The following is a 24,101-nucleotide window of genomic DNA, read 5'->3' as shown; positions in this document are numbered from 1 at the left end:
GTCATCAGTTGTTGGCTGGGAAAGTTGCTAATGGCAATTGAAAGACCCAGGGATAGTACAAGCACCCAAATTTAGATCACACGACTGTGAGGATTCTATGACAGACATAAGTGCAAGGACGGGTTGTAACTCACTTTTTTTTAGTGCCATTTATCTTTAAATAGTTGCTAAACAAATGGTTGTAATTCAAGGATGACTTTTACCTTCCTGTTATATACAAAACAGCTTTTTCATTCAGCAACTACTTGATTGGTACATGTAGTCATTTCCACCTAACTACTAGCCCTTCTAGCTCCAGATATATCTATTTTTATTGCTGTCTTTTCACATGTTTTAAGAGGCATTGCCACAGCCTCCCTGGCTAAAGGATGTATTTTCTGGCCTCATTGCACACAACAATATAGTATGAATGTTAGCTTGATCTCATTGTGATTTGTAAATCACTGTTTATGGCTTGGCATGTTGTGAGAATCCAGTCAGTTATGACTAATTCAACAAACCCTGGCTTAGCAAATAATGGCTCAGCTAATCACAGAAATCTCAAAACTCAGATCCTGGGAAGGTGATGTTGATCATCTCAAAACTGGTGATATTTTAGAAAAGATAGTTTACATTAAAAAATAAAAACATTTTCCTTTGCCACATACAAAAGGCTACAGATGAGTACAAGCATTCAAACTTGCATGATAAAAATTATGATGATCCACACAGGAGTGCAACAAATGACAAAAGATTCGCAACACCTTCACCCAAAACTCTACAGCTTATGTATTTCCATCAGGCCTCTGGATGCAGCTATGTATGATGACGTTATTGCATCTGTGTCAATTTCTGACATCACCACAATGTGTTCCACATGCTAGAGGTCGTTGTGACTGATTAATTAGAATATACTGTTTTTTTTTCTTTTAACGACCCTGTAATCCCTTGCATTGGAGTAAACTTGGGGCAACTGATTGGAGCTGAGCGTTTATAGCTGCATGCCCTTCCTGATGTGTCTGTAGAGTTCACAGCAGATTCATTGTGCCCAAAGCGAGAAATATCTGCCGCTATGTAGGATCGAACTCACAGCCTCTAGAATCAGTGTTTCTCAACCTTGGCCACTTGAAGATGTCCGGACTTCAACTCCCAGAATTCCCCAGCCAGCAATGCTGGCTGGGGAATTCTGGGAGTTGAAGTCCGGACATCTTCAAGTGGCCAAGGTTGAGAAACACTGCTAGATTATGAGGGGAGGGCTCCACTTCTAGGGCACTATGGCGGTCCATTTAGAATATACCATATTACTTCTATGATTTTAGAGTTATAGAGGTTCTTGATTCTTCCTCACAACTTCTCACAGCTCAAACAAAAGCTAATGGGGCCTGCAGTCTTTCACCATGATTCCAGAATTCCTTTCCACTTCAGGCAGATGGGAGCAACTTTTTTTTTTTCACCACTCTTTCAAAAATAAATTCATATTGAACATCACTATAAGATCTTTTTTTTTAAAAATGCTGATTATGTCACTGTTTACATTAATTTACAGCAAACCCGTATTCTATTTGCATCGCTTACATTTTGAATTTTAATGCTGGTAGAAGGCTTTCGGAAAAAAACTGCAAGGTTTTACAACTCAGCAGCGTTGTAAGGCCTCCATTTAGGAGAATGAGTCACTCGTTGAGAATAAGCGCTTCCTTGTCATTCGGCATTGGGACCCGTTCAGCAACGTTATTGGTTTCCCACTGGCCACTAGCATATACAGTCCTTATAGTACCATCAGGGTACTCTCTTCTTTTCGACCCAGCAGTTTGGATTTCCTTTTGCCCATTATGAAAGTGAATGGTTTTATCTCCATTTCTGTAAAGAAAATAAATCACATGTGCTCAAACTAATATCTTCAAAATAATATGGGTTCATATCAGGTTTTTACTTTTATAGTTATAATGTACACTGAAGATGGCATTTAATTTCATTTAAGTTTAAGCTAAAACTAAACTTAAACTTCAACTAAACTAAACTAAACTAAACTAAAGCGCTTAAGAGTCAAAGCATTTGCCCAGTGCAAAGACAAGGAATTCCTGACCCCAGGAATAAGCATCTTTTACAAGTTTAGTAAGACAGTCAGTAAGCCAGATAGCTATCAGACAAGGATATTTTATTTAATGGAGATTAACTAGGGTTCCTCAGAAAAAGTGTAACAGAAACAAAGCACAGGTTCTACCTAGCCTTAAAGTCAAGAATAGTTTATGCATGTAGTCTCAATCTATGACAGGTCTCTTAATGACCGTTTGAAATTATATCAAACCCTTCCCCAAAACTACTTATGACACCATTTTGAAATTCTGACATCATCTCCCTGCGATCACAGGACTGCATTTTGGGCGCGTAGCAACCAGCCTGCATTTACAAGCCATTTGCAGAGCCCTCTGATCATATGACTGTGATTTACAACGCTTTTGCCAGAAAGCACCATTTGCTTCCAATTTCCAGCAAAAAATACCCCATAACAAACAATGGATTTGCCTACCAATGTCCACATTCATTTCAAGTCAGTACCATTGTCTTCTGTGTCCAGTCTATACCTCTGTAAGGTAAAGGTTCCCCTCGCACATCTTTCCTGACTCTAGGGGGCGGTGCTCATCTCCGTTTCAAAGCCGAATAACCGCTGTCCAAAGACGTCTCCGTGGTCATATGGTCAGCATGACTAAATGCTGAAGGCACATGGAACGCTGTGATCTCTGTAATTACTTACTTTTCTACTTTAACCACCGTGCCATCTGGGAAAATGGTTTCCTCAAAACCTCCACCATAGCGACGTTTCACTGTCTGGTTCGGAAAGATGATCTCTTCAGTACCATCAGGATGATACTTTTCTGTCAAAAAGGGCATCATTCAAAATTCCCTGTAAACTAAATTGCCCTGGTCTAAATTGCATTATGAATAAAATACACACAGATGACCGTTTTATATATAGTGATCTAACAATAGCAGACGACAACAATTTTCTTGTGTTGGAATGGTGGCCCATTTAAATTCTAAACCTGCTGAAGCCTCATCTTCCTAATTAAGGGAAGGTAGTTTACATATATTATTTTCCAAGCAGAAAACAGATGAGTAGAATATGTACAAAAAATCAATGTTGTAATATAGTAGCACGCTATTATACATAATGCATGTAACCATATATCGTAAAATGCAATTCTCCACTGGGAAAAAAAAATACAACCTAATAATATTTTACAATCACACTTCCAAAAAAATGCCTTCCAAATGTAAGGCTACATACAATAGATGAAGGCTCCAACTTTGGTGGTGTTTAAGACGAGATTAGGCAACCATTTGTCTGAAATGTTATAGGGCAGCGATGGTGAACCTTTTTTTGCTTGTGTGCCATAAGGGGGGGAGCGCAGGGGTGGTCGTGTGCTGATGTGCCACACCCATAATGCAATGCACAACCCCCCAGCGTGCATGTGTGCATGACAGGTGTGACTCCCCCATTTTTTGCATGCTTTTTTTTGTCCTCCCCAGGCTTCATTGGCGAAAACAGCCTTCCCCACCCCCCCAAGAGGCCCTCTGGAGCTTTCAGGAGCTTCCCTGAAGGCTCCGGAGGATTAAAAATGACCCTACAAGCAAACCAGAAGTCACTTCTGGTTTGCTCATAGGGCCATTTTTAGTCCTCCAGAGCCTTCAGGGACCTTCAGGAGGCTTCTCTGAAGGCTCTGGGGAACTAAAAACAGCCCTACAACCAAACTGGAAGTCTGTTCCCAAACTTCTGTTTTGTCCTTAGGGCTGATTTTTTGTGTTCCAGAGGCTTCAGGGAAGCTCCTGAAGGCCCCTGAAGGCTCCGGAGGGCTTAAACCGGCCCTATGAGCAAACTGGAAGTCTGTTCCCGAACATCCGGTTTGCCTTTGGGCCAGTTTTTTTGTGCTCCGGAAGCTTCAGGGGAGCTCCTGAAGCCTCCGGAGGGCCTGGGGGGGGCTGTTTTCACCCTCCCCAGGCTCCGATAAAGCCTCTGGAGCCTGGGGAGGGTGAAAAATGGCTTTAAAAATGGCTGAACTCAGCTGGCAAGCAGGCAATGCCTCTCATGCCCTGATAAATGGCTCCGCGTGCCACCTGTGGCACGCATGCCATAGGTTCGCCATCCCGGTTATAGGGTTTTCCGTATAATGTCCCTTCCAATGTCCCTTCCAACTCTGTTATTTGTTAGACATGTTTCTGTTTAAATATAATAACATATAAATGTACTTTCTTTTTCTGAAGACAATGAGTAAATTTCTGCTGATTTTAATACAGCCAGCATATCACTAAGGATCGATAATGAAAACTATAATCTTATTCCCGATAGACCTGTCTACTTTGCAGTTGTGACAATGTGCATGATCATTTGCTTCAAACAAAAGAAACAATGTGCCACTTTTAAAAAATGTCAGTTTCTGACGTAATGTCATAATTTTTACTTTCCTATAAAAGAAACCTGCAGAAAATCTGCCTGCCTGCCTTCCTGCCTCCTGCCTACATACATACATACATACCTATCTATCTGTTTAAATACAATAAATTATAAACCTTCATTTATAATAAAATGTTTCTGCTGATTCTGATACAGCTAGCATACCACTGTGGATTGATAATACAAACTGTGTCTCCTGCTCCAGACAGATCTGCTTACTGTGAACAGCCCAAAAAATCTCTATTGAAGGGCAATAAGGAAGTTAATATAATACATGAAAAATACGTTGCCTCTATTAAGCCATTATGTTTCATGGTCTACACCAGTGGTGAAATCTGTGGGCATGGCTTGGTGGTGCCACGTAACTGGGTGGGCGTGACCAACTTTTTTTCACTTTTTAAAGCATTTTTGTCCTGCCAGTTCAGGTGAATAGGCAGGATAAAAATGCTTTAAAAGGTGGAAAAAAGAAGTTCTGATGATCGCACGGCTCACAGCTGATCTGCGCAATCGGAAGCTTTTTTTTTTCCTACCGGTTCACAGAACCAACGTCAATTATCCCTACCAGTTTGGCCAAACTGGGCTGAATCGGGAGGATTTCACCCCTGGTCTACACAGGTCTTCAGAGTCTATTTTGGTGGCCATTTCATAAGGAAAGTGGTACAAAAGCATGTAACTTTTAATCTGAAGTTATATTGCTATCTGTATCAACTGTGGATGTGTTGAAGTGTAGTTTCAATGGCCAAAGTAGTTTAGGATGTAGGATGTAATCCAACAAATCTAAATAGGGAAGAGTAGTCTATTATCTACCACCTAACATTGCTGAAGAAGTTGGTTTAAAACTTAATATGCCAACATCACATACCAATCTGATCATTCGGAAACTGCAGCACCTCCAAGCCATCTGGATAAATAGTCCTGCTTGTCTGTGCATCTCCATAGTAATAAATCTGAAAAAGAGGGAACAAATCTTGGTTGCTTACCATCTCTTCTCCCAGATATATTTTAAATAAAACTTTTCCTTTTATTTAATATCTTTGTGACAAAAGTATCATATTTTTCATAGTATAAGACGCTCCAAAGTATAAGACGCACCTAAATTTTGGGGAGGAAAACAAGGGGGGGGGAATCTGCTTCTGCCTCCCAACAATTTGCTTCCTTGCAACAAACAGGAAACAGTACAGACAATATACACTGTTTGTAGTATTACATTTCAGACTATACTTTCACCCTCTTTTAGGATGACTCCTGCGAGTCCCTTGGACTGCAAGGTGATCAAACTGGTCAGTCCTAGAAGAGACCAACCCTGACTGCTCTTTAGAAGGCTAGATCCTGAAGATGAAACTCAAATACTTTGGCCACCTAATGAGAAGGAAGGACTCACTGGAGAAGAGCCTAATGCTGAGAAAGATTGAGGACAAAAGAAGAAGGGAAAGAAAGAGAATGAGGTGGCTGGATGGAGTCCCCGAAGCAGTAGGCATGAGCTTAAATGGACTCCAAAGGATGGCAGAGGACAGGAAGGCCTGGAGGAACGTTGTCCATGGGGTTGCAATGGGTCAAGACACGACTTCACAACTAACAACAGCAATGTTTAGGAGTGGGGGTGGGGTGGGGAAGGAAGAGAAGGAACCACTATGTTTTTCAATTCAAGTACTTTGTATGCATATGCAAACACAAATACAATATTAATACAGCAGCTGATCCCAGTATTCCTCAGCAGTCTAATCAAAATGCAGATGCCAAAATGCTCTGTATATAATAGCATCCCTCAAGAACGTTTTCCCAACCTCAGGCCCTCCAGACTGTCTGTAGCTAGGGCTGATGTCTGCAATTCCATTTTTAAATATATCTTCAGGCACTCTGGGAAGACTGATGGTTTGAACAGCAAAGATGGCCCGGAGGTTGAGTTGATGCTAGCAGGAGCTCTCTGAATTGTTTAAAACAAATCAGCGGGGATTTCCTATTTTAAAGGACTTAACAAGAGAAGTCACAAAATGATCCTGACCCAAACATTACACGGGTAGTCCTTGCTTGATGACTGCCCTGTTCAGCAACTGTTCAAAGTTACAAATCTATTGAAAAAGTAACTTTATGACTGGTCCTCGCACTTATGACATTGCAGCTACTCATGGTCATTGGAGCAAGAATCCAGCATTTTGAAACCAATGGGTGTTTATGACCATCATAGTGTCCCGTAGTCATATGATCACTATTTGCAGATTTCACAGTCAGCTTCTGACAAGAAGAAACAGTGGAGAAGCCAGCAATAAAATTGCACCACAGTCACATGAAATCTCACTTAATGGCCCTGTAGCTTAGCAATAGAATTGCCAGTCCCATTTATGGTAATGAAGTCAGAACTACTTGCACTAACCAAAATATTTTTTAAAAAAGGCTTACAGAATGCCAAATAGACTGGCAAATATAGAAATGCTGTGAGTTGCATTCAGGTCTGCTAATCGAAAGAAATTCCTGTATTCACGGGCTACTGGTTCTTGAAATTTCTTAATTTTAATTATTTGACTCTTGCACTAAGCTCCAGCTTGGTGTTAAATGAATTTAAAAACACACACATTCTGCAAGCCTGAAATTGGTCTACCCTTACTATATTATTCAAGGTTGTTCAAGGGTTTCATTAAGTTAGACTTCTTTATGAACTTTCCCATGATCAGCCAAGGCAAAATAACACTCTAAAGCAGTGTTTCTCAACCTTGGCCACTTGAAGATGTCTGGACTTCAACTCCCAGAATTCCCCAGCCAGGCTGGGGAATTCTGGGAGTTGAAGTCCAGACATCTTCAAGTGGCCAAGGTTGAGAAACACTGCTCTAGAATCTAGTAACACTCTTGTTATAACAGAATAACAGAGTTGGAAGGGACCTTGGAGGTCTTCAGGGCAACCCTCTGCTCAAGCAGGAGACCCCCATACCATTCCAGACAAATGGTTGTCCAATCTCTTCTTTAAAATATCCCCTGTTAGAGCATCCACAACTTCTGAAGGCAAATCCTTCCACTAATTAATTATTCTAACTGTCAGGCAATTTCTTAGTTCTAGGTTGGTTCTCTCCTTGATTAGTTTCCATCCATTGCTTCTTATACTGCCTTCAGGTGCTTTGGAGAATAGATCGACCCTCCTCTTCTTTGTGGCAGCCCTTTAGATATTGGGACGCTGCTATCATGTCGCCCCTAGTCCTTCATTTCATTAAACTAGACATGCCCAATTCCTGCAACCGTTCTTCAGATGTTTTAGCCTTATGCATTATTGAAATGGGAAGACTATGGAATTATATGCTGAAATAAATGTGTTCATATTTTGCTGCAACGAAATGACACAGCCTCCTATTTACCTCCTTTTTTCTCAAGATTAATCATTCAGAAATCAGAGTCCGTTGGTAAAACTGTAGCTTTAAAGCAGAGCGATGGAAACAAACATACTCACCACTGTCTGATCTGCTAAGATCTTTTTAATATCGCCATTGTAAAAAGTAACAGTCACTGTCTTTTTATCAGTACTAATTTCCATCTTTGTACCATTGGGGTATGTAGTAATTCTGCGTCCATCGGTGAACAGCTGCTTCACCTTTGAAGCAAAGACCAGATGTTTGAGAATACACATGCATCCTTTCTTGTATGGACAGCCACAACTCGTTATTCACATGTACATAAATTCATTTATAAATTCTCTTTCATTCATTTACAGTATTTCTATGCTGCAATCATCCTGACAAAATTTTACAGGAAGGCCAAGAAGGTATCCTTCTCTATTTGTATCACCTGTTTCCAACATTCCTCTATCATTTTCCTTCCCATTAAAAAAAATTGTCCAGGGGGAAAATAAAATGTAACTCTTGTGCAAGTCCTTGTGACTGGCAAAACGGAAGCCCTCCATCTGGAAGCTGATAGAGTGTTAATGTTGTGCTACCTACATCTATTCTCAAAGTAAAAAAAAAAATGCACTATTTGGGGCCAATCAAAATATGGCAGCAGGAAGCAAATAAAATTCCACTCAAACTGGGATAAACTTTTCTTAGCCCCAACTTTAAAAAAAATATCAAATGATATTGGAGCCCTTTCACATGTTTTGTAATTGCACTTCTGGGTGGGAAAAAAGTTGCTAGTATTTCTATCATGAAAACATCTTCCCTTTGCAAAACAAGTAAAGAAAGGGAAACAAATCCACCTTCATAAAAGTGATAGTATTTTTCATCATAATTTATTACATTTATATGCCACTCAACTCCCAGAGAGTCTTGTGAGAACGGAAGCTAGGTTGCACACCCGCTCAAAGGATTTTTGCTCAAATCTTGCAACACTCAACTCAAACTCATTGAATATTTTCCTCTGAGTATTTCTACAAAGCAAGAAAAAGGATGGTGGGGAAGGGGCCTAAATACCTAGATGATTCCTCAGCCCCTTGAGTCATGAGGCTAAACCTGCCCTGCTGGTGGCTCTGTTTCCTTTGGTCTTTATTGATTGAAAATAGATGGTGCTTATTACTATTTTGGATTATTATTGTGGATGCTTTATCATGTATATTATGTTGTTAAGGAGTTTGCAGGGCTTTTCTGTTTTAATACTCTGTGTGCTCTCTAGATTCACTCTTGAAAGATGTGCAGCTATATACAGTAAATTGCTTAAAATATATAAACAAATCCAAAAATAATAATAACAAAATCTCAGCATCTACATTGGCTACACTCCCACAAACTCTATAGGAGATACATACATACATATATACACACACACATACACACACACATACACACACATACACACACACACACATACATTCACACATACACGTTATTATAAAGCCAATATAGAGTTGCAAGTCCATTAGGTTCTATAATTGTTCTGTCCCAAGCTTCTAATATATACTGACGTAGACTTGGCTGTCTGCCACAACTAAGGAGGCAGATAAGCAACCCCTTGGCTAGGAGCTTAGAAAATTATCTCTATGAAAACAAGGCTTGAATTCACGAAATTCTCCCAATCTTTCACTATGCCTGGATTAGTAAACTGTTGTTTCCTGCAAAATTCCCCTCCCATTGCCCCACCTATAAGCTCTCCGGGAGGGGCCAATCAGTAGCCACCTGTTCCTATTTCTTTCTGTGAGCCTTTTTCCAAAGCTGCTCCCTCCTCCTCCTCCTCTCAACCCTATGCATACGTATGTCAGGGACAGCCTCCCTCTGTTCTTCCTCACTGCTCCCTGACTCAGATGCCATCTGGTGGCCAACAGGTCTCTCTAGTCCAGTGATGGCGAACCTATGACACGCGTGTCAGTGCTGACACGCGTAGTCATTTGGGGTGACACGCACAGGATTCATCCTTAAGGTGACCGACGTTCCGCTGTTGGGACGCGATGCATCTGTAGCGGAGGAGCAGGATCCCGAGAGAGGCTGTTGCAGAAGGGCGAAATCTGAGATTTCTTCGCTTCTGCGGCAGGATAACATTTGTTCTTTAGAGGAAGGGGGGGAGAGACCACTACAGTTGCATTTCTTTTCTTGCTGGGGATTTAGAAGTCTTATGTTCACTTTTATTCCCGGGAAAAAAAACAAACCCGAGCCTCCGCCGTTGTCCAACCCTCGCGTTTCCTGGCAAGAAATCCATCCCCCATTATGACGAGGTACGCCGGCTTTCGATTGGTAAGGCATCCTCGGCATCCCCCGGGTGATCTCCGGGCCCCCGGCTTCCCCATCTCCTCTCCTATGGGGAGACGTGCATCATAATGTTGTAAGCCGCCCGGAATTACCTGTGTGTGAGGTGGGCTGCCCTATGCATTTGCATTTGTGTGCTGGAGAGAGAGTGAAAAAGAGAGGGAGAATTATATTAATTAGAAGTGGCGGTGGCGGACGTCGGCAGCGACTGTAACGACTGCTCGGGCGAGGTGTGGAGGAAGAACGGAAGGTCCCTCCCGCCCGTGACGACGGCTCCAGCCATGGACGAGCAGGCTGGCCCCAACAACAACAACGCACTGCTCTTGCCGCCACCTCCGGATGGGAAGCAACCACGCCTGTGCGGCCCCTGTGCTGCGGTGGGAAGCGAGTCTGCAAGGTGTGGTTGCTTCCCACCCGGAGGTGGCGGCAAGAGCAGCGCGTTGTTGTTGTTGTTGAAGAAGACGCCGGGGCCAGCTTGCTCGTCCATGGCTGGAGCCGTCGTCGCGGGCGGGAGGGACCTTCCGTTCTTCCTCCGCACCTCGCCTGCGCGGTCGTTACAGTTGCTGCTGACGTCCGCCACCGCCGCTTCCCTCGTCCGTCTCAATTGCTGGAAGCAGTAACAAACGGCGCGTCTGCTCCGCTGTCAGCGCCTTGACAGCCACCCCAGCCGGCGGCTACCGGGCCTCGCTGGAGTCAATTGCAAAACCGCGTTCAGCGCTTTGAGGACCTGAGGCATCTTGGGAAATGCAGTTCCCTATCGGAAAGAAGTAGCTGCGAATTTGTAACAACAGAAGATAATAACTTGGTGCTTCGCAGGTTACGAAAATCTCAAGTTTGATTTGCACACTGTTTTTTAAAAGTTAGATAAAGAAATTATGCTGTGAAAGCGACTAGAAAGCCTCCCCTCCCCTTCCTGTGTGCGAGAAAGAGAAGGAGAGGAAGGAAGGAGGGAGGGGGGGAAGGAAAAGAAGAAGGGAGCGGGGAGAAGATGGAAGGAGAAAAGATGGATGGAAGGAGAAAGAATGGGAGGAGAAGGAGGAAGATGGAAGAAAAAAAGAAAAAGAAGAAGGGAGGGAGAAAAGAGGGAAGGAGGTAGGAAGAAAAGGGGAAGAGAGGGAAAGAGCAGAAAGACAAAGAGGATGAAGTTGATAGGCAAGAGGAAAGAGGAAGGAAGGAAAAAAGAAAACGGGAGGGAGAGAGGAAAGAAGAAAAGATGGAACTAGAAAGGAAAGAAGGGAGGGAGGAAAGGGGAAGACAGGGAAAGAGCAGAAAGACAGAGAAGGTGAAGGTAGATAGGCAGAAGGAAGGAAGAAGGAAGAAATAGGGAAGGAGGGAAGGAGGAAGGAACAGAAGCGAAGAGGAAGAGAGAAATGGAAAGAGCAGAAAGACAGAGAAGGTAGATAGGCAAAAGAAATGAAGCTGAAAGAATGGAAGGAGGAAGGAAGAGAAAAGGAGGAAGGGAGTGAGTGAGGAAAGAAGAGAGGATGGAAGGAGAAAGGAAGGAAGAGAGGGAAAGAGCAGAAGACAGATAAGGTGAAGGTAGATAAGCAAGAGGAATGAAGGAAGAAGTGAGGAGTCTCGAGGAGGGGGAAAACATTTAGTGACCAGAGTTACAATGGCATTGAAAAAAGTGACTGATGAACAAAGAAGTTACTAAGCAGGTATGTTAAATAATTTGTTTTTGGTTTATTAAATACAATTATATTGCAATTATATATTTTTGTAGTTTAAACTATAAATTGCGCAAAATTATGTTTTTGTCGAAGTGACACACAACGCGAGTTATGCTCGATTTTTTGCCGATTTTTGACACACCACGCCAAAAAGGTTGCCCATCACTGCTCTAGTCCCTGCTCTGACTCCGAACAACCCCCAGAGTCTTTCTCAGCCTCCAGGGCAATCCCATAGTGTTCATTGCTGTCAGATTCCATCAACAGCTCAGCCAGCCGCTGTTGGGCCACAACACTAATCATAATTATTTATATGTAACTTTTATTATAAAGCTTTGTATAAAGGGTTATATTTGACCTGTTATTCCTGTTATATTTGAGCTGCTTTTATGATGCTGCCCTGTGTAACAGATGCATTTCCTTCCTTACTCCAACTGTTTTTGGGACAGACGTAACATGCAACATTCTGCAAAGCTAAATTTCAATAACTTTCAATTAATGTACAAGCAGCAATCTCAAGGTTTCTTTAAAGAGAGAAAGAATCCTGCTGCCAGTCACAAATGCTGTTTTTATTAGATTCACGTCTGGCACAAATTGCATTATAAATTCAATTTCTCTACAAGTCAACATAATCAGCATCTCCTTGGAGACCGTCAGTCCTGCATGGGGTGCTCCAATTTGCACGTTGATGAATTGCCATATGGCACAGACATATGCCTGTAATAGTTTAATTTTCGCATTATGTGACCCCCATCGTACCCAAACCAGCTGTATGGGAAGAAGGAGCACCTAGGAGATTATGCAAGACCTCTCGGAGAGCAGATGGGGAACACACTTCCGGCAAATAAATTTTTCAAAAGAGGTGCCAAATGAAACTAACTGCCCAGCATGCCTGGTACAACCTCAAATTAAGGATATTTATAAAAGACAGTTCCATTTTATCCAGCAAATTGCATTGTCCTGAAGCAAATTATTTTGTCCTGATACCCAAATTGAAAGCTCCTACATCTTTTATCTTAAAACAGCATCAGCTCTTTCTTCACCTGCAGCTTCTCTGATCCATATTATATATTTACTAGTACCCACACTGCTTTTCTCTGTTTGCAACTCAAATGGCTGGAACATATTTTGAACCACCTTAAAAGTCAAAAAGTAATATAGGAGCAAAGTGAGCGGAGACATTTGAAACAGGGATGATAAAGACAGAAAATGAATCATACACATGCACACATATGTACCATACACACATCTATGGTGGTTCTCAATCATCCAGGTCATGATTGTTCCAAAGGTGCTTTCAAAAAGCAACTGGACTTTCTTGATTTGATCTTGATTCTTCCCACCTCCCACAACAGTTGATGTCAGTATCAACCATACAGAAACATAGTAGCAGTGAAGAAAGGTGCCATGTCTTCTTGTAGTCTATGTCCCATTAACCATGATTTAGGATATCAATATATGTCTTAAGCAGGTTTGTGTCTGTGTGTTTGTTTGTGTGTGTGAGAGAGAGGAGGGGAGGGGAGGGAGGGACAGAGACAGAGAGAGAAAACCATGTGTTCAAGCAAATACTGCTTTCCAAAGTTCATATTTCTTATTTAATGCGTAAATGTACAACATCCCCCTTCAGGAATGGAGAAATATCAACTGTTACATACTGACAAACAGTATGGTAGTTTCCACCAAGGTCCTCTGTTCCGGCAGGAACAGTATTCAAATCTGATTGGTTGAAAGGTCTGACAGCTCCCTTTAAAAGGGCTGCTGCCAGACAGAGTCTTTGCTGGATTGTACATAGTTGTCACTTAATAAAGAGCTGTTTGTTGCTGAAGCCTGAGTCTGCCTCATCCATTCACCCTATGAATGGCCACTGGCGACGAGGATGGGATTGGAAGGCAACTAAACACCAAAAGAGCAAATACAATCCAGCAAGTCAATCCAGCCCGGAGCAAAGCGCAGCATCGAGCAGCCACCTTAAAGCGGATAATTCAAATCCGCTTGCCGAGACAAGATGACTACGCATGCCCCACCAGCTCCATACAACCCAGCCACCAAGCACTGGGACTCGTATATGATGAGGTTCGAATGCTTCCTTGAAGCCAAAGACCTCCTGAGCCTATCTGAAGGCTGGAAGAAAGCAATGTTCCTGAGCTACTGCTGACTAGATGTGTTCGAGATGGCTAAAGACTTGTCTGAACCAACGCCGATCCAGTCGGTTGTTTGGTTGGTCCTACAACAGACGCTGCGAACACACTACGCTCCCAGACTGTCTAAATACATGCAGAGGCACAAGTTCAACCTCCACAACCAGAAGGAAGGTGAAACAATCAATCAATATGTTGCCGCACTTCGGAAGGCTGCAGCCTACTGTGAGTTCAGGGACTTAGATGAACTCTTGCTGGACATAATTATTTTTTGGTGTTCCGGACATCAGTTTACAGAGGAGGTTGCTTGCCAAAACAAACCTCACTCTACAAATTGCCCTGGATGAAGCCAGGGCTATCGAGTCTTCAACCAAGTCAATGGAAATGCTGCAGAGGCAGAGCAGTCCAAAGAGTGCATGCAAAACTGTGGAGATGCATCGCGAGACTACAGAGCCGGAAGCTTCAGAGAGTGAGGATGGGATCTACCGCACGCACACCGACCGCAAAGAATCGGAGTGGAAATTTGAAACGCATTTCCTGCCTTGTGTCAGCTGTGGCAGGTCTGTGGCAACCACCAGAGATCGGCTTACCGCTTCCGGGATGCCATCTGCCAGTGTTCCGGGATGCCATCTGCCGGGATGCCATCTGCCAGTGTTGCGAACAAAAAGGGCACATCGCCAGGGTCTGGAGAAGCAAGTTCCCTGCAGCACCAAAGCAACCAAAGCGCCAACCTGCACGCCCGAAACTGCCAAGAAGAGACTCATGGCAACCACAGCCAAAACAGCTTGGGGCAGAATCCGGCGCAACTTTCCAGACCACCATCGATCAAGCATACACGCCACAGGCTAAAAAGCTAAGAGTCACCATCCTCCTTGAGGGATCTCCATGCTCCATGGAGATTGACACAGGGTCATCATAGACCATTATGTCCTGGGCTACGCTTAAGAAGGCTGTCCCCAACTTGAGGAGGCATAAGCTGAGGGTTCCAGATCTACACCTGAGCGACTACCAGGGGAAACGAAGGCACTTTTCGAGTGCAATTCAAGTCCTTCGATGGACTGCTTCCTGTGATGGTGGTCGACGGAGCCCTGAAGAGCCTCCTAGGTTTAGACTGGTTCAAATCCCTGGGACTGGGGGTGACCGGAATCAACGCCGTTTGTGATGAGAGCACCGAAGAATACCTTAAGGAGTTCGAGGACGTCTTCAGCACTGGTCTAGGAAAGCATGTGGGGACTCCAATCTTTTTTAATTTGGACCCCAACAATATCCCCTATTAGGCTTATACCCAGGAGAGTGGAAAGTGCCTTGGCCCAGAACCAGGATTTGGTTCCCCTGGTAGTCGCTCAGATGTAGATCTGAAACCCTCAGCTTGTGCCTCCTCAAGTTGGGGACAGCCTTCTTAAGCGTAGCCCAGGACATAATGGTCAGTGATGACCCTGTGTCAATCTCCATGGAGCATGGAGATCCCTCAAGGAGGATGGTGACTCTCAGCTTTTTATTCTGTAGCATGCATGCTTGACCAATGGTGGTCTGGAAAGTTGAGCTGGATTTTGCCCCATGCTGTTTTGGCCATGAGTCTCTTCTTGGCAGTTTCGGGCATGCAGGTTGGCCCTTCGGTTGCTTTGGTGCTGCAGGGAACCTGCTTCTGCAGACCCTGGCGATGTGCTGTTCGGGCTGCGCTGCCTCTGCAGCATTTCTGTCGACTTGGTGAGGTTCGTTTTGGTGAATATATATATATATATTCCTTTAGGTATAAATATATATACCTAAACTGCCTTACCTTTCCATCTAGATACTTAATTTCTTCTTTCACTTCTCCACCAACCTTGGCTTCAGTAAAGGATGATGCTCTTCTGAGTAATGTTGGCTTTGAGGGGGAAAAAATCATCAGCAATTAAACATGAATGAATTTGGAAAAATAACTTATTTTACCAAAGAACCTAAAAGGAAGAGGAAGAAATAAAGGCAATAAAGCATAGGCAAACCTAATGTAAGACTAACACAGAAAAACTATTTCTTCTAGTGGCCAGATTTTCTGCAATTTTGGGAAATTTAAGTATGTTAGAAGACATGATAATTCACAAGGAATCTTGTAAAACAAAATCTCAAAAATAGAGCAGGATTATCCTGATGTTTATCGAACATACAAAAAGAAAAAGAAAAGCCTTCAAGGAAAATTATCTATTATCTCTAAACTCTTCTATGTCATGTTGTTTGTTTGTTTTTCTGTGTTCTTTCGTTTCTGTAGGTGTGACCGTCCTTTTCTGGAGGAGGGCCGGATGTCAGCCTCTGCTTCGCTGCTGCTTTTTGGCTGCCATTGAAATGGGGAGGGGGGGCATGGTATTTGGGAGGGGAATCATTATGTATTGGAGGATTGTTATTAGGAGTTGTCCTGACTATCTATCTGCGCATGTGGAAGAAGGGAGTTTCCCGCCAAGGCCAACTGTCCAGCATTCCACCCTGATGATGCTTTTTGAAGACATCTCCCACCTGACGGTTGGGTGAATTATTATTGGACTATGAAATGGGGTGCCAAGGGGAGGGGATTGAATTATACATGATAACTATTGCTTTCACGCCAATTTACTCAGACTCAGCTTTGCTTTGCTACTCATCGTTTGTAATTAGTAAAAGTACACTTAATTCTAAGCATGGAGTTGAGTGGTTTCTTTCTTGATTATTAAACGAAGGAGCACCTGACAGTAATACTTATTAGCATTTTAAAAGATTATATGCAAAAATTATAAAGTTTATCCACTTCGGGCAAAAACAGTAAAAAATGGACACATCACACCACGTATGTTTATGGAGACTCTTCCATGGCTAATTTACCTACTATTGCAGAGTAAACTTTTCTTTGTACCTGTTGGCCTCCTCTACTCATTGGGTATGGAATTGTTATTCCACAACAAGCATCTGAGAATTTATGGTGGCAGTGAAGAAAAAAAAACACTAAAACAGCTGGGAAAATAAAATTCATCTTGAGAAACATTAAATTTGAAGAAAAATTATCTGTTAATCCTAGGATTATTGTGTTACTCCAGTTTAAAGGTAAAGATTCCCCTCGCACATATGTGCTAGTCATTCCCGACTCTAGGGAGTGGTGCTCATCTCTGTTTCAAACCTGAAAAACCAGCGCTGTCTGAAGACCTCTCTGTGGTCATGCAGCTGGCATAACTAAACACAAAAGGCTCACATAACGCTGTTACCTTCCCACCAAAGGTGGTTCTTATTTTTCTACTTGCATTTTTACATGCTTTCGAACTGCTAGGTTGGCAGAATTTAACCTCCAATTTAGAGAAAACTAAATAAAGTAAGATGCCACTTTCATACCACTGTGACAGGCAAAGTCATTTCACAAATTGTGAAATCAAATTACTAAATCACAGTTAATAGCAATTTAATGTAGGAATCAAGTTAATTTTGAACAAAATCTCTTAAGCCCTGTTGAGCTAGTGGAAATGTATACTTATAGTAGGGCTGATAGTGAAGAAAGATAACAAGTGGGAAATCTTTTCTTCTTAAACTGGTGATAATCATCATGTCGGCCACTGAACAGAGGTAATCCTCCAATAATAACCATTCATCAGAGATTCCAAATATATCTTATCCCACGAAAGATGCTGATTTGACAATAGATGCATAAGAAGGAAGTATAAGAGGTGAATCCTTAGGGGCCCAAACCTTTTTTTCAGTCTTCTCAAATGTAGAAAGATTGCCTTCAGGTGTTTCCCTTCCATTTGCAGGGACACTCTTTGGCCTAGAGGCCTTCTTGAACCTCTGAGTCCTTTTATGGCCAACATGTTCCATCATCTGCAGAGATATTAAGCAATTCATTTGAAATCGCTTGAGGTGGTAAGAAAGCCACTGTCAAGGCGGCCTCCTTCAGTAACCAAGAAAGAAACCACTCAACTCCATTTTGCAGAATTAAGAGTACTTTTACTGGTTATAAGTAGATAGCAGCTAGGCAAAGCAAGTTCTGAGGCAAAAGCGCACATAATCATAGATATCAATATGTAACTCAGCCCTTTCCCCCTGGTAACCCCATCCCATAGTCCAATCCGTACACCCCACAGGTGTCATGTGAGAGACATCTTCAAAAAGCATCATCAGGTTGGTATGCTGGACAGTTGGCCTTGGCGGCAAATCCTCTATCTGCAACATGCGCAGTAGATGGCGAGAACAACTCCCTTTTTACAGTCACTCCTGTACTGACACTTCCCCACCCAAATACAATGCCCCCCCTCCCCGTTTCAATGGCAGCCGAAAGCAAGCAGCAAAACAGAGACTGACAGCCACCTCGATTTGACTTTTGAGGAAAAGAAGCTTCTCCCTTGTTTTGGAGGCTTTTATTTTAAAACAGAATTATAGAAACATTATCTGTATTTAAAGATAGTGTTTAATATTTGAATGTAAACATACCTGAATTTCCACATCATCCAAAGGTGTGGAGTTTAAAATGTCAGTATTTAGGCTGTTTGAAAACACTGCATCTTCTGAAGCACCTGAGGTGGAAGAGCATATGCCTAAAGGAATTCAAATATCAATAGGTTAAAATGGTTAGTGACTTGCACAGTAAAGCATAGATCATTCAGAAGCCATTTTTAAATCAATACAGTCTGTTGCTGTTAGCTAGCAAAAGGAATCTATTCTTCAGTTACTAGATGCCTTCTTTTTACATATTTTACCTTTTACATACAAAAATGGAGCAGTATTCTTGTCTACGCACTGGTTAGACTTCAATATGGGTGTGTTTCTTCCATGGTTTTGTTGCTGATCAGAAGTCAACTGAGGTGAGGCCTACGGCAAAGAGGCAACTTTTTAAAGAATAAACATATTTTTGCACGGATCATTACTTGAAATGTCTAGATGTATAAAGAGTTGCCCATATCAGTGAAAGCAAGACTGACACACAATTAACAACAGTAGTAATTACTCTATATGCCCATATTTTTCGGAGTATAAGACGCACCAAGATTTTAAAGAGGTAAATAAAAAACAGTTTTTGCACTCTGCAGATCTCCCAAACCCTCTGCATGCCTCATTTGTTGTGAAAAATGGGGCATGCAGAGAGTTTGAGAGGCCTGCAAAGTGCTCCTGGTGGCTGAGGGGAGCCCAAAAATGAGCAAGAAGCAGCCCGTTTTTCACAAAAATGGGCCCTTTTTTGCCCCCCAAAAAAGGGCATGCATAGCCTTTAGGAGGCTTGTGGAGTGCTGGTGGTGGCTGGGAGGGAAAACAAGCAAAAAACGGTCCATTTTTTGCTCGTTTTTGCCCTCCCCAGAAGCTCTTTGCAGGCCTCCTAAAGGCTATGCATGTCCATTTTTGTGAAGGGGGCAGAGTTTCGGAAGACAAAAATGCTGTATTCAATGTATAAGACACACCCAGATTTTTACCCTCAGAGGGGGGAGGTGCATCTTATACTCCAAAAAATGCGATAATCCTTATTCAGTGATATCTTCTCAAAGTTCCAGCCTGAATATTCAGTTCTTAAAGTTGTTTCCCAAATTATGTTATCAGATAGGATAAAACTGTTCTAGTGATAGAGATATTGGGGATTTTATAGACAACTTGAAGATATATTCCAAAAAGATAGACTTTCATGCCATTACTCTCTACATTGAGGACCCAAAAAGCAGACCTTTCCACAATAAGGCTGTGCCAATCAGAGACTGGTACCATGCCCCTGAGGCTTATGTAGGAGCCGAAGTGGCGCAGTGATTAAATGCAGCACTGCAGGCTACTTCAGCTGACTGCAGTTCTGCAGTTCGGCTGTTCAAATCTCACCGGCTCAGGGTTGACTCAGCCTTCCATCCTTCCGAGGTGGGTAAAATGAGGACCCGGATTGTTGGGGGCAATATGCTGACTCTGTAAACCGCTTAGAGAGGGCTGAAAGCCCTATGAAGCGGTATATAAGTCTAACTGCTATTGCTATGTAAAGAGCTTCAGTTCTAGAGAAAATGGCATAAATACAGTTTTACCAGGTTTTCCTATGGATTTTCAAGGCAGGTGAATCCATTGGCTAGAACTCTTACCTAAACCCTCTTCTGCAACTTAGAAGTTCTACCCTTTCAAGTCATCCTGGCATGGTGACACTGTGGTGTGTTCACCCTGCCCTCCCCAAGTGCTCAGAGAGGTTGCTCTGCAACCTTCTGACAAGCCAAGTCCATGGGGAAGCTAGATTCACTGAACAACCATGTTACTAACTTTAAAACTGCAGCGATTCACTTAACGAGTGAAGAAAGGTGGTAAAATGCGGCAAAATTCACTTAACACACGTCTTGCTTAGCAATCAAAATACTGTGCTCTATAGTGGTTGCAAGTTGAGGACTATCTATGCTATTTGCAAGAAATACTAAAGAAAATGGTCTATTCAGGGAATCCACATTACTTTCTGGATCTGAAATGGTGTTTGATGGGGAGTCCTCTGACCAGTAGGGGTTAAACTTCCATTATTCAGCATTTTAGATGGGCTCCTTGTTCTTTGTTCTCCTCTTGCAGTTTTCAGTGACTCAGACCTTAGCAATGTCCTTCTGGCTGCCTAAAAGACATTAGAAGTTTTTACAAGAAGTTACCTTTTGGGGCTCCTATTAGAAAAAGATGCAACTAAGCAGGGATGAGTTCCGGCAGGCACTACTGCCGACCCGCTCATCTGCACGCTGTGCATGAATAGAAACAAAATAACAAGATGGTGGCACCTACAGTGCCACCAGGAGAACCGGTTTGGGGGCGTGGCAAGCCTGAGTCACTGCTGCTTCCAGCAACCCAGGCTACCAAACTGGTCCAAACAGGTAGGAACCCACCACCCACAACTAAGAAATAACAGCTGAGATACATAATAGAAATCCATAATGGCAGTGATGACTGTCTATTTATATTGTGTTTTTAAGAGTTCAGTGCCCTTAATCATACACTGAAAGCTTTACAATTGGTGAAATAAACATTCTACCCTATGCCATCCAAGCATTCTGGGACTACAATTTCCAAAACTACAGAGCCAGAGTGGCCTTTGTGAATTACAGCCACAACCATAGGAAAGTTGGTTGGACCAAAGTTAAGAGGGAAACATATAGCCAAGGATGCTTACTGAGGTCATAGAAGCAACCAGATTCAAATTAGGATTTTGTTACAACTAGCTTAGTATATTAACCCTTGGACCATATCAACTTTCATTTCATATGGGAATTTGATCCTCAGACGCCATAGTGCAGCTACCGTACTATGCAAATTGTGCCTGTTCTTTATATACTGCAGGAGGTTTCTTTCTTTCTTTCTTTCTTTCTTTCTTTCTTTCTTTCTTTCTTTCTCTCTCTCTCTCTCTCTTTCATTCTTTCTTTCTTTTTGTCCATCATCATGATTACATGACTTACCTGGGCATTCCTATCATTATGAGCCAAATTATCAAATGATATTTTCCTTCGCACATGGACATCAACGAGACTCTTGTGGTTATCTTGCAACGGTCTCTCTTCTACAGTCTCTTGGGAGGATGTCCCTCTCAAGATAGCAGCAGAAAGCTTGGAAAGAAATGATACATTAACAATTTAAAAAAGGTTTCACTGAGTGAAATACAGCCAGTAGTGATTCTCAGTACACCTGAATTTGGGGGGGGGGGGGGGGGAATCAAACAAAACTAAGATCATCCATGGAGCAGTCAATTCCTTGGTGAGAAAAGAAAGGGCCAACTTCCAGGATATTTCTTGTCCTTGCACACTAATGAAAAAAATATCCCAGTTTGTTACTTGCTCCAATATCACTAATACCGCTCTATGAATTGATATACTGGGTAGATGAATTGCAAGATTTCATTAGGGGGAGTTCTGAAGCTGAACTGAGCAGCATTATACTAGAGAATAATCAGTTACCAATAGAATATTTTGCAAGACCCCTGGTCTTTAATCTGAAGAAAGCATGGGAAAGGAAGCCAAGCATTAAACACAAATAAAAGTCTTGCTTATAGTACCGGTGTTTCTGATCTTCTGTTAATAATATCCACTGCTCCATGTTTTCTCTGGGTTTCCATCTTCTGATGCTCAGACATTCCAAGCTCATCCTGGAGATCCAGGTTCCGTTTGGTCAGCGCTTCCACTTGACTCTTTAGTCTGCTGTGGGCAGCTTGCCAGTGGATTTTGTTTCTCCTGAACTCCTCCTGTAGGCCTGCAATTTGCTTCTTCAACATCTGTTATTAGAAAGCAGAGATTGTTTTCAAGGGGAAAAAAAGACACTGATATGTTTCTGATGGAAGACTAAGTATTTACATTAGATCTTAATCTTTATTCATATCAGATGGGAAATTATGGAAGATGGGCATATCAGGAAGGTGTCAAGCTGGGAAAGATTAGACAGGCACCTAAAGGATATTATTGAACCACCACCCCATCCACCAAGTCAACAGATGCAAAAAGAGCTGAGTAACAATACAAAGAGAGAAAAATGGGAACCTGAGAGCTTGTCAATTTGTAATTATTGCAATTGATTATGTGCCAAAAGTCTGTCAACTATAGGTAAGACTTCTCCAAGGTGACCTGTCCCTAACCTGGACCTTCAGGTCTTCCAGTGATAATTATTGCAATAAGGCCAATGTATTCCAACCTTTTATCTACCAGATGAATTGGACTATAAATTCTATCATCTTACCTAATCAGCAGGGACACATATTAAAGATGGAATGATAGAAGGCTGGAATCAATTAAACATTAGCTTTACCCCAAGATCTGGCAAGGAAATTCTTTTGAAAATGCAATGTGATTGTTATCTTTTCTTACCAACCATAGAATAGCAAGAGGAAAAATTCTAATAGATCTTTTGGAAGGTTACTTGGCTGCTCCTCATTACCTTCGCCATCTGAACACTGCATGTGTACAGAACTATAAAATGCCAGACAACAGAGAAATCAGCACTAAGCAATATCGTCGTGAAATTCCAGCTAACCTCTAAGGAGCATACATAGAAACACATCAGAGGTGGTATTCAGCAGGTGCTGACCAGTTCTGGAGAACCGGTAGCAGAAATTTTGAGTAGTTTGGAGAGCCGATGAATACCACCCCTGACTGCCTCCACTCCATCTATTCTCTGCCTCCCAAGTCCCAGCTGATCGGGAGGAAATGGGGATTTTGCAGTATCCTTCCCCTGCCATGCCCACCAAGCCAGAACCGGTAGTAAAAAAAATTGAATCCCACCACTGAAGCCCACATGCAGTACACAAAATTGTAACTGATTTTGATATAACAGATCTTTGTAACAGATTTATAAGGGATATAAATCTTGGCATTCACAAAATTTTGGAAGAAACGGTCTCATGAAATTTGGAAGGAACTTTTCCCAAAATCTCAGAAGATATGATGGTGGTTTCAGTCATTATTTTTTGGCACTTGTAAAGATCTCCTATCAGACAGTATGGGCCTATAAGTCAAGCAGACAAGATTAACTGACTTAGTAATATCATCATTCAGTTCTATGATTTGCCAGTCCAATAAGATATCTAATTTTAGATATTCTTTAACAAACAGGGTTTTTTTCTATTGGCAGCTAGGTATGCAACCACATGTTCACATTTCATTCACAGATTATGCCATTTCAATTCTAGTTGGAGATAACAAGGACTACCTTAAAAAAAGATTTAGGGAGAATAGTGAAAATAGGAAGCAGAGAAGGTCTCTTTAAAAACATTCCCCACACGTACTGCAGGTAAACACATCTCAAGGAGTGGTCTAGTGGTAATAGCATCCAGAATTTTGCACAATAGTTTCATTTAAAAAAATATACAAAGTCACTAGCTTTGTGGATCATATTTTCCACTCAAGTCATTTTGCTTTTCTCCTTTAAACCAAACTGCCATCATATCAAGATAATTCCCCAATTATTTGCTCTATATTCTCATTTGAAAAAGTGAACTGAGATTCCAATATAGTTATAACCAAAAAGATGCCACTTACTCTTATTTGTTCAGACTCTTCCTCTTTTTTAATAGCTGGCACAGGCATCTGACATTCTGGTTTTTCTCTGTCAAGTTTCAAAGTTACTTGACTCTTACATTCGTCCAGGAGATGTGATGACTGAGCCTGGACAGCATCATACTGGATAATTTGTTTTCTGCTGGGGGGAAAAACACACCCTAACCATACGAATAGGAATATCATATGATCAGGAAAACAAGCATTCACCAATGGCTCCCCCCCCCCCCCATTTAATTATGAATGGCTGGAATTTGAACAAA

The 24,101-nt window shown here is 42.1% G+C and overlaps 1 protein-coding gene across 1 annotated transcript; it reads right to left on the bottom strand.

The window, feature by feature from the left end:
- Nucleotides 1–1,649: 1,649 nt before the first annotated feature.
- LOC116507704 (centromere protein J-like) lies at nucleotides 1,650–22,729 on the bottom strand. The gene is made up of 11 exons (XM_032216028.1): nucleotides 22,721–22,729; nucleotides 21,849–22,064; nucleotides 21,256–21,402; nucleotides 18,577–18,688; nucleotides 18,311–18,393; nucleotides 17,573–17,701; nucleotides 15,669–15,755; nucleotides 7,863–8,003; nucleotides 5,292–5,376; nucleotides 2,732–2,852; nucleotides 1,650–1,836 (listed from the first exon to the last, which is right to left on the bottom strand). The coding sequence occupies exons 1-11, from the start codon at nucleotides 22,727–22,729 to the stop codon at nucleotides 1,650–1,652; spliced, it is 1,317 nt and encodes a 438-aa protein (XP_032071919.1).
- Nucleotides 22,730–24,101: the final 1,372 nt, after the last annotated feature.

The sequence above is a fragment of the Thamnophis elegans genome, chromosome 4 (assembly GCF_009769535.1).
Source record: "Thamnophis elegans isolate rThaEle1 chromosome 4, rThaEle1.pri, whole genome shotgun sequence".
In the NCBI taxonomy this organism is placed as follows: domain Eukaryota; kingdom Metazoa; phylum Chordata; class Lepidosauria; order Squamata; family Colubridae; genus Thamnophis; species Thamnophis elegans.
Note: the sequence above shows the minus strand (reverse complement) of the source record. Positions and strands in the feature narration are given on the sequence as shown.

What these genes read in the sequence shown, in the direction of transcription:
- LOC116507704 (XM_032216028.1), bottom strand. An exon ending in ATAATGATAGGAATGCCCAG is followed by an intron (nt 18,689 to 21,255) that starts GTAAGTCATGTA and finishes TCTTTGCCGTAG; the next exon opens with GCCTCACCTCAGTTGACTTC. An exon ending in TTAAGTATCTAGATGGAAAG is followed by an intron (nt 8,004 to 15,668) that starts GTAAGGCAGTTT and finishes TTTGCTTCAAAG; the next exon opens with GTGAAGCAGCTGTTCACCGA.